Below are 10,000 nucleotides of genomic sequence, written 5' to 3'. Positions count from 1 at the left end.
ATGACGAGCACCCATCACAAACTCAAAAAAAATAAATAATCCAATCTGCACTTCATGGAGTAAACTTTTTGTACCAAATTAACCGAATTAACCGCATTAAAGTAACAAACAAAAAAAAAGGTAACAAACCCGTGGAAAAAAACGCACATTTTCTGCGCGCCCGTGCGCTGCGCACCCAATAGTGCGGACATAAATCGCCGCCCCTGCGGGTGGAACCCTCCTACGTCCAAAACTGTGACTTTTCAGGATTCAATTAACACATTGAGTGCCAGGTACTATGCATCCAAATCATCCTCAGAGTGCCAGCGTTTTTTACAGTGTTATGACGATCTATGGAGCGCCGCAGAAGCCACAACGTGCACCCGGATGTAATCAAAAAGTGTCCGGGGGATGGGGGAGGGTCTGGTCTATCCACTGGAACATAATTTTTTTTACCGCGTTCGGCCGTTGAAAATGACTGGTTTTCACACAAAAAATAAGAATCAGAGCTAGAAGTGTTTTTCTCCAAATCCTATCATTGGGGCGGATGGAAGAGACGTCACATCCGTCGATTCCTTCTAGCACAGTCGAGGAATCATTCCTAAGTTGTGTTAGAGCGCCCTATTGTGGATTAAAAAAAAGACGTATCTCTACATTTATGGCACTCGACGGTTGGATTTCAAACGACGTAGATCCACGTCTTTGGCACCTAATGTGTTTAAACAATTACAAAAGTAACAGCCCTACAAGCTCGAAACGCATCTTTTGATGCTTTTGTGTGACGCTATAGGGCGTTAATTTACGGGACAAAAACACAAAAAGTTTGAATATGGAGATAAGAGGTTTCGTACTGTACATGTGTGGTGTTTGCCACTCACCGGAGTTCTGTGCTGTCCGCCAATGAGATGGCTGGTTTCCTCACCGCACTGCTACACGCCTGGTTGTTACTGCACCAACACGCACACACACACACACACACACACACACACACACACACACACACACACACACACACACACACACACACACACACACACACACACACACACACACACACACACACACACACACACACACACACACACACACACACACACACACACACACACACACACACACACACACAAATGATATAATAATAGTATAAATTTTTATTACTTTCATCCAAATAGCAGACATGCAAGCTCATGAAGCACTATGCCCAAAATGATATGTATTTGGCTCCGAACCCCCATCTGAAAATGTTTTTGTTCCATGGACCCCCCCAGAAGCAAAGATTTCAGTTACAAATGTTCGCTTTAAAAAAACAGAATCAAAGATTTGCACAAATTTTCACGATTTCTCAAAAAATTGCAGATCCACAAGCTCATAGCTCGGCACTCTCTCTCTCTCTCTCTCTCTCTCTCTCTCTCTCTCTCTCTCTCTCTCTCTCTCTCTCTCTCTCTCTCTCTCTCTCTCTCTCTCTCTCTCTCTCTCTCTCTCTCTCTCTCTCTCTCTCTCTCTCTCTCTCTCTCTCTCTCTCTCTCTCTCTCTCTCTCTCTCTCTCTCTCTCTCTCTCTCTCTCTCTCTCTCTCTCATCCTCTCTCTCATCCTCTCTCTCCCCGTCTCACTCCTCTCTCCCCGTCTCACTCCAATCTCTGCCTCCTAATTTCCCTCTGTCCCTCTTTTGCCATCCTCCCATCCTCCAATTTAAAATTTAAGTAATAGAACATTGTATTCTACTGCTAGTTTGACCCATTCTAATACCCTTTAAAACGTCTGGGCGACTCAGAACTTTAATCCATGAGTGCCCCCCCCCCTCTCTCATTAACATGCAGGAGATGGTGGTTTTGTAAGAAGCAAAAAGCGGCTCTTGAACTAAACTGGGTTCAGAAGATCAGAGGTTTTTGACAATAAATGTGGCTGCAAGTGAGAGACGCATCTTGGCATTGATCTGTGTCTGTGTGCGTGCGTGCGTGCGTGGGTGCGTGCGTGCGTGCGTGTGTGCACGCGCGTGTGTGTGTGTGTAATTTCAAGCCACCTGAGGAGGACTCAGCTCCCACCAGTCTCGGTAGAAGATCTAATTTTAGAGCTATGAAATCACTACATTAGACACGCTGCAATTACCAATTAACTCATCGTCTCCCTGACGCCCGGCTTATAACTTGGTTGTGTGAACGGGTGTCGCACACCGTATATCGTCTCTGTCGGGTGGAAACCTCATATGTCCAAAACTGTTACTTTTCAGGACTCAAATTCAAAACTAGTAAAAGCAGCAGATCTACAAGCTCAAAACGCGTCGTTTCGCGCTGCGTTTCGAACTTCTGGATATTCATTTACGGAAAAACACAAAAAGTCACAATATGGAGATAAGAGGTTTCTGCCCGACAGCGACAATGTAGTCAATCTACAAGCTCAAGACGCACGTGCACAACCAAGTATATCTTAGGCCTGAGTCAGAGCTTTGCTTAAGAGCACTTGATGCGTGACGTAGCAAGCTGGGGGAGGGGATTTAACCTGCGACCTGTGGTGGGAAAAGTACTCTGGCTGTTTTACTTTAGTAAAAGTAGAAATCGTTGCTGTTGGGCAGAAACCTTTTATCTCCATCTCCATAATAACTTTTTGTGTTTTTTTGGTAAATGAAGGCCCTACACAGCATCCCACAAAAGCATCAAAAGTAGCAGATCTACAAGCTCGAAACGCATATCATATCATTTTGAGGGTCTTTGACATGAATTTTTTTTGAGAACCACTGATATTATAGCAACATATGTTTTAGTTTTTTTTAAACTGTTGGGATTTAGAAGACATTTGTAGAATCCCCCAGAAGCAAAGATTTGAGTTACAAATGTTCATACATTAAAAGATTTGCACAAATAAAAAAAAAGAGAGAGAGAATATCAGATCTACAAGCTTGTTGCAACGAGCTTGTAGATCTGCTATTTTGGAATAGCCCAAAGTAAAGTTGTTCAAATCTAAAATGACACAGATGCTTTCCCGGTCTTAGTGGGTTAAAAGCGGATAAACTCCTTGTCACTACGGCATGCACACGTGACATGGCTGTAATAAAAAACAATATATATATATATAATATTGAACTTATGTTCTAATACAGTGGTTTAATCTCAAAGTCAGAGCTGCTTCCCCTCCTCAGGACCAAGAAGACAGGCTGTCTTCCTCCCCCAGTAACAACACGTCCTTCCAGAGGAGAAACTGAGTAAAAATAGACCCAAAGAACACACTTCACACCTCTCTGAGAAGCACACAAGACACACTTGCTTACTTCCAACAGCCATCACTGTCTCCCCCTCTATCACTCTGTCTCCCACTCTATCACTCTGTCTGTCTCCCCCTCTATCACTCTGTCTCTCTGTCTCTCTGTCTCTCTGTCTGCCTGCCTGGAGGAAGGAATTATTTCTATTTAGAACCCACGCACAGCACAGACGCTTTAAGGTTTTTCTTTTGTTTTGTCTTGTCTTTTTCCTGCCAAGAATCATGCTGGTGCTGCATTGACACCTTCTAGTGGTGGCTGCAGTGACAGTGACACACATTACCATACATCCAGACATATCCACTACTACATCTTTCATCTATAACGTGCAAAATAGCCAGCACTAAATTGGCGAAAGTATGTTTTATTTTAACCCATTAAGACCTGGAACGCATCCGTGTCATTTTACATTTATTTGGCAGATATACAAGCTTGTAGATCTGCTTTTTTTTTTTTATCATGAAAATGTGTGCAAATGTTTTTTAAGCGAACATTTGTTCGCTTAAAAATTCAAATCTTTGCTTCTGGGGATTCTACAAATATCTTCTAAATCCTATAATATCAGTGGCTTTTTTCATGTCAAGGACCCCAAAAATTTGTATTGTATTTGGCCGCAGACCCCCCCCCCCCCCATCTGAAAATATTTTGTTCCAGGGACCCCCCGACGATGTGAGAATGTGTGCAAATCGTTGAATATGTGTGTGTGTGTGTGTGTGTGTGTGTGTGTGTGTGTCAGAGATGGGGACTCGAGTTAGGGACTCGGACTCGAGTCGCACTCGAGTCGCCAAAAATGAGACTCTCGACTCGACTCTGACTCGCCCCTCAAAGACTTGAGACTTGACTCGGACTCGACCCTCAAAGACTTGAGACTTGACTCGACTCGAGCCTCAATGACTTGAGACTTGACTCGGACTCGGAGCTCAGAGACTCGTGGACATCTCTGGTGTGTGTGTGTGTGCGTGCGTGCGTGCGTGCGTGCGTGCGTGCGTGCGTGCGTGCGTGCGTGCGTGCGTGCGTTAGCCCTACTTTAGCCCTATTTTATACATAGGCTATTTTCAAAAATGTGGTACTTTAACACATCCACTGCCAAGGGCTAATCTCATAATGTACTCACCAGTGCCAAGGTGTTTTTGTTGTTTTTTTGTTTTTTTCATGTCGCCATAGATCTTGTTAAAATCCTTAAGATTGAGCGCTACACGGTCTGTTTACATCCGCGCGATCTCCCTGTATCTCCCAGTGAAAACCACGTGTCAAACGGGGCATCCATGTTTGAGTTAGAGCGGATTACGTTAAACAGTGAAATGCGAGGAGAAAAAACTACAGGAAGAGAATTGAGTTTCAGTTTCGTCTGTAGAATGGGAGCGGGCGTGAGCGTCAAAACCGGATCCCAAATAATTCTATTTCCTGTCATCAAACCGGAAACGGAAGTGGATCAAAAAAATTCCGAAAGTGCACCCGGACCGCGCATGCGCGAAAAGACCGCAGCCCGTAGGGCTACGGTCTCGGCGCTTAACAGTTGGATTTAACGGCCCGTAGGACTACGGTCTTGGCAGTTAATGTGTTAAGTACATTTGGATACCAATACTTTTGTACTTTTACTCAAGTCAATTTTGAGTGCGTGCGTGCGTGCGTGCGTGCGTGCGTGCGTGCGTGCGTGCGTGCGTGCGTGCGTGCGTGCGTGCGTGCGTGCGTGCGTGCGTGCTCACTCTATCTCCATGGTGAGGAGCTCCAGCAGGGCGGTGAAGAGGCCCATGTCATACAGCAGGAACACATTATGTCTGGACCAATGGAGAACGTCCACGTCCGTGTCACACTCATCAAACACTCCTGGAGGGAAAAACACACACACACACCACAAGGGGGCGCCGATTAGCTGAGGGCCGAGTGGTTAAGCCACGTACCATATATCATATTGTCTCTGTCGGGTGGAAACAGTGGTGTAAAGTAACTAAGTACTTTTACTTAAGTACTGTACTTAAGTAAAAATTTTAGGTACTTTTACCTTACTGGTGTATTTCCAATTATCGGTACTTTTACTTCTACTCCACTACTCAGAGGCAAACATTGTACTTATACTCCACTACAATTATTTGAAAACTTTAGTTACTAGTTACTTTGCAGATATAAATGATTACATTATAAAACATATATTAACCAATTTTATACATAGGCTATTTGAAAATAGACCATCTACAAGCTCACAACGCGTCGCATCGCGAAGCGTTGTGAGCTTGTAGGTCTGCTATATTTCAAACTTTTTAGTACTTTTACTTTTGGTACTTGAAGTACATTTGGATACCAATACTTTTGTACTTTTACTCAAGTCAATTTTGAATTCCGGACTTTTACTTGTAACAGAGCACTTCTACATTGCAGTATTGATACTTTTACTCAAGTAAAACATTTGAGTACTGGCCAGTGATCACCCTCCACTGTGCCAATGTTGGCACCCGTGCTTAAAGGTTTAATGACATTCACTTTTACACCACATTCAAAGTCTTTGTCCTGGTCCTTCAAAAGTGTACAAAAAGTTTTAAGTGAAAATTCTATTCCAGTGATCAATGGCAGGTGTTTTTCTCTCACATTTCTAAAGCCTTTTCAACTGCAATGAAAAAAGAAATCTTTGCCTGTGGGTGTCGCTGGTGAGGGATTTTGCCTGTCAATCATCGCCTCTGCTCCGCCCCCCCCAAAGGAAAGGATAGGGGAGGGGAGGGGCGAGGAGGAGAGTGGGCGGGATTAATCGACAGTGACCTCACTGTCGAAGGGCCAAGCTCAGATTACTTTTCAGCCTAATTATTCAGAAAACCCCAGACCACAGAAAATCCACTGAATGTTCTAGGTTCAGGTTTTTTGGGTGTAATTGAGGTCATAAAACCCCAAATAAAGCATTGAAAATAAAAAAAAGTGAAAATGAATGTCATGATACCTTTAAGCTTGCCTACCCCTAGCCTCGATCTCCAGGCTTTTATTGTTTAGTGTTGCTAAAAAATAAAAGCCTGGCCCAGCCCGTCGGTGTACTCGGTATGAGGAAGTGTTTCACTTCCCAACCAACCAGAGTGCAGTGGGCGTCGCTCGTAATGTTGTGTTAACGGGGCGGGGGTTGACGGACAGATCGGTGAACCAATGGGATCAGCCGCAATCTCTCGCCGGCTCTTTACACCCGCCCCTCTATACACGAAATCAGGAGCGTTGGGGCAGTCTAGCCTACCCCTGATGTAGCGGCTCACTGCAAAGTTCAACCGTAGGCCAAGGCAAGAACTTGATTTCAACAGATTCCCTTTGCAAAATACTTGGTGCACAACGTTAAATCTTTTATCGTATTCATTTATTTTTCAGCATCACCGTTGTGAATGAAGTCCCGCCTATGCCCTTCACTGTGCCCCTGTGGAATAAACAGTGTTGGGCAGTAACTAGTAACTAAGAAATATATTACTGTAACATTATCACTTTCCCCAGTAGTAGTGTAACTTATTTCAATTACCAAAACAGTAATAACATTAGTTATACATTTTGAGTCACTACTGAGTAAGTTACAATGATCCAGCATATCCAGCTTTAAAATCATTCATGTTAAATATTAATTGAATAGTTTTAATAAGAAATGACTGTGTTTTAATAAATAAATCTAATCTCTGTCGGGTGGACACCTCATATGTCCAAAACAGCTACTTTTCAGGATTCAAATTCAAGAACAGCAAAAGTAGCAGATCTGCAAGCTCAACATGCGGTTTCGAGCTTGTAGATCTGCTACTTTTGATGTAAGACGCTGTAGTATGATCAGGTAGGGCGTTAATTTACAAAAAAAAAAACAAACGAACCACAGTGCTGTACTACAATAGTACAGCACTGTGGTGTCAATACTCACTCACTCACTGATCACACTGTAACACTGCATTTCACATTGACTGCTATCCACAGCACTGACTGATTGATTGAATACATTATTAACAGTTTGCAAAGACAATCACAGGGAAGTACAGTTCAATATAAGGTCATTGAACCAACATAATGTTAGTGCAGTCCAGGCTATCCAACCCCTGCACCAGCTTAAATACTCTATTACTTCACTTAAATACTGTATTACTTCACTTAAATACTTTATTACTTCACTCCAGTCAGAACATTAAGGAACTCTGGGTTAACCCATTCAATCAGGGAAAGCATCTGTGTCATTTTAGATTTCTTTGGCTTTAAAAAATAATAGATATACAAGCTCATTGCGCGGCACCGAGTGCTGGATTGTGTGTGTGGGGGGGGGAGAGAGAGAGAGAGAGAGAGAGAGAGAGAGAGAGAGAGAGAGAGAGAGAGAGAGAGAGAGAGAGAGAGAGAGAGCGCCATGGTAGTGTGTGTATGTGTGTGTATGAAAAAAGTAATTGAAAAAACACGGTCTCCTCACGTAGTAGAAGGACAATATCAGTCACCAGAACCAAGGACGGGTGAAATGGAGTTTGAAGTTATAATGGGCTTGTATAGGAAGGGGGCGTGTCTGATAAAATGAATATAAAATATCTAAATACTGAATCAAGCAACTTAAAAACTGTCTGGGGTGTTCACAAAAGCCTGAGTAGACAATAAAATGACCCAAAGGGTTTTTGAAAGTGAAATATCCCTTTAACATACAGCACATATACCACTGTGTGTTAGCAGTACATACCCTGTGCCAGGTAGAGGATGGCTCGGGCCACCTTGAGCCTCTTGTCCCGGTCCGTCACCTCCAGGGCGTCCAGGAGTCTCATCACGTACGCCCGCTGCTCGTCCAGAGACAGCTCCGTCCACCGCCTGCCCCGCACTGTGTGGAGGAGGACGAGGAGAACGTCATCACATCATATTATTATTCAAATATTTGTATTGAATTTTACACATACAAACACATAACAAACATCTACCAAACGCCACAGACACTAGTACTCAATAAATACACGATGAAACGGATACACATCCAATCACATCATATCATATACCCAACCGTATGTCTTATTTGTTGTTGCAAGTAGAGCTAGATACTAGGGGTGGGCCGATATATCGCGATATTAAAACGTGACGATATGTTTCGTCGTCGTGACGTCATACTGTATCGAAAAAAAGAAGAAAAAAAGTGTCCATATGTCCTCTGAAACAAAGGGGTTTATAGTGAAAACGTACTCCATTTGCTCCTTAAGCTTGTATACTTGTATTTATTTTTGTGTGTAAAACACTTTTGTATGTGTTTTATAAATAAAGCACTTTTAAACTGAAGATGATGGCCAATGTTGATGATAATAAAATGAATTAAAAAAATATTGTATCGATATCGTGAGCCCAATATCGTGTATAGTATTGTATCGTGAAATTTGTGTATCGGCACAAATTTAAGATACTTCTTAAAATGCTGGTATCGGTATCGCCGAGTATGCCAGTCTAGGCTAATACTAGCCCTGGTCCAGAGCGTTAGTGAGTTCTCTCTAACACCCTGCCAGGCTCTGCCAGGCTCTGCTCATAGACAAGGAATTCCACTGCCCTGCGAGGGCTCCAACTGTAGTGAAAATAAACAAAACCACTTCGCTTCTCACCGAAACAAAGACTGTTTTGTGTTGCTGAAAGTCTATTCTCGGAGGTGGGAAGCCTCTCAGCACCCCACTTTCTCTGTAAAATACACTTTTTGGCCAGAAAAGGAAATATTTTCCCGGAAGGAAAAATCTGGTCAATAGAAAAATTCCATCGACCAGATCTGTAGAGGGCACTGTGGAGCAACCAAAAACTTTTTTTCCTTCCTTTAGCTGGGAACAACTCTAAAAGACGGTTCCCCGGGGGGTGGGTGAGTTGTGACAACATGAGAGCACAGCACAGCTTGACGTTTCAGCAGCCTACGCATTACTTCTTGGCAGGCTGGAGAGTGTCAGAGGAGTGCAACCCCCCCCCCCCCGCCCTGGGCTCCTGATTGATTACTACAGAAACTACATCATTAACTCCAGTTCTTCCTTTGTGAGCCATTTGACTTAAAGGGGAAATCCACCCATTTTCAATATTTAACTATGTCATTAATATAGCATAAAGGAGTTGTGTGGAAATAAGAAAAAATTTAAAAAATAATTAACATTGCAAAAAAATTTAACATTGCAAAAAAATTAACATTGCAAATTACACTGTGATGAGTCATCACAGTGTAATTTGCAATGTTAATTTTTTTGCAATGTTAATTTTTTTTGCAATGTTAACTTTTTTTTTAATTTTTTCTTATTTCCACACAACTCCTTTATGCTATATTAATGACATAGTTAAATATTGAAAATGGGTGGATTTCCCCTTTAACACATTAAGACCTGAGACCGATTCAACAAATGTTTTCTAAATCTAACAGTTTTTTTTTTAAATAATGAATTATGTTGCTATAATATCAGTGGTTCTCAAACTTTTTCATGTCAAGGACACCCAAAATGATATGTATTTGTCCACGGACCCCCCACCCCCCAAAACATTTTGTTCCAGGGACCCCCAAAAGCAAAGATTTGAGTTAGAAAGCTCAGCCAAGAGAAAGCTCAATATCCATTAATTCAAGTCTCCCCATGGAGACTTGAATTAATGGCTATTTTTTTGTTTTTGTCACATTCCTAAGCCAATAATTTGATGACCAGCGGAACGGTAGGGCAGCGGTTCCGGTAGGAGACACAAAGGAGACTCTTTGTGTCTCCTACCGGAACCGCTGCCGGTCATCAAATTATTGGCTTTGGAATGAGACAAAAACTAAAAAATATCCATGAATTCAAGTCTCCATGGGGTGACTAATCCATAGAA

General features: G+C 42.5%; 1 protein-coding gene across 2 annotated transcripts in view; it reads right to left on the bottom strand.

The window, feature by feature from the left end:
- strip2 (striatin interacting protein 2) overlaps nt 1-10,000 on the bottom strand; it is a gene marked incomplete at its 3' end in the record, with an annotated part of 48,954 nt that overhangs the window by 23,315 nt on the left and 15,639 nt on the right. For both annotated transcript variants that reach the window (XM_080420778.1, XM_080420779.1), the window contains exons 4-6: nt 7,884-8,018; nt 4,936-5,056; nt 858-926 (exon numbers count right to left, since the gene is read on the bottom strand). In XM_080420778.1, coding sequence (XP_080276904.1) covers nt 858-926; nt 4,936-5,056; nt 7,884-8,018 — 325 coding nt within the window. The remainder of the gene's footprint in view (nt 1-857; nt 927-4,935; nt 5,057-7,883; nt 8,019-10,000) is intronic.

The sequence above is a fragment of the Gymnoscopelus braueri genome, assembly GCF_963280865.1.
Source record: "Gymnoscopelus braueri genome assembly, chromosome: 23".
NCBI lineage: Eukaryota > Metazoa > Chordata > Actinopteri > Myctophiformes > Myctophidae > Gymnoscopelus > Gymnoscopelus braueri.
The sequence above is the reverse complement of the archived record's forward strand: the minus strand, read 5'-3'. Positions and strand labels throughout refer to the sequence as shown.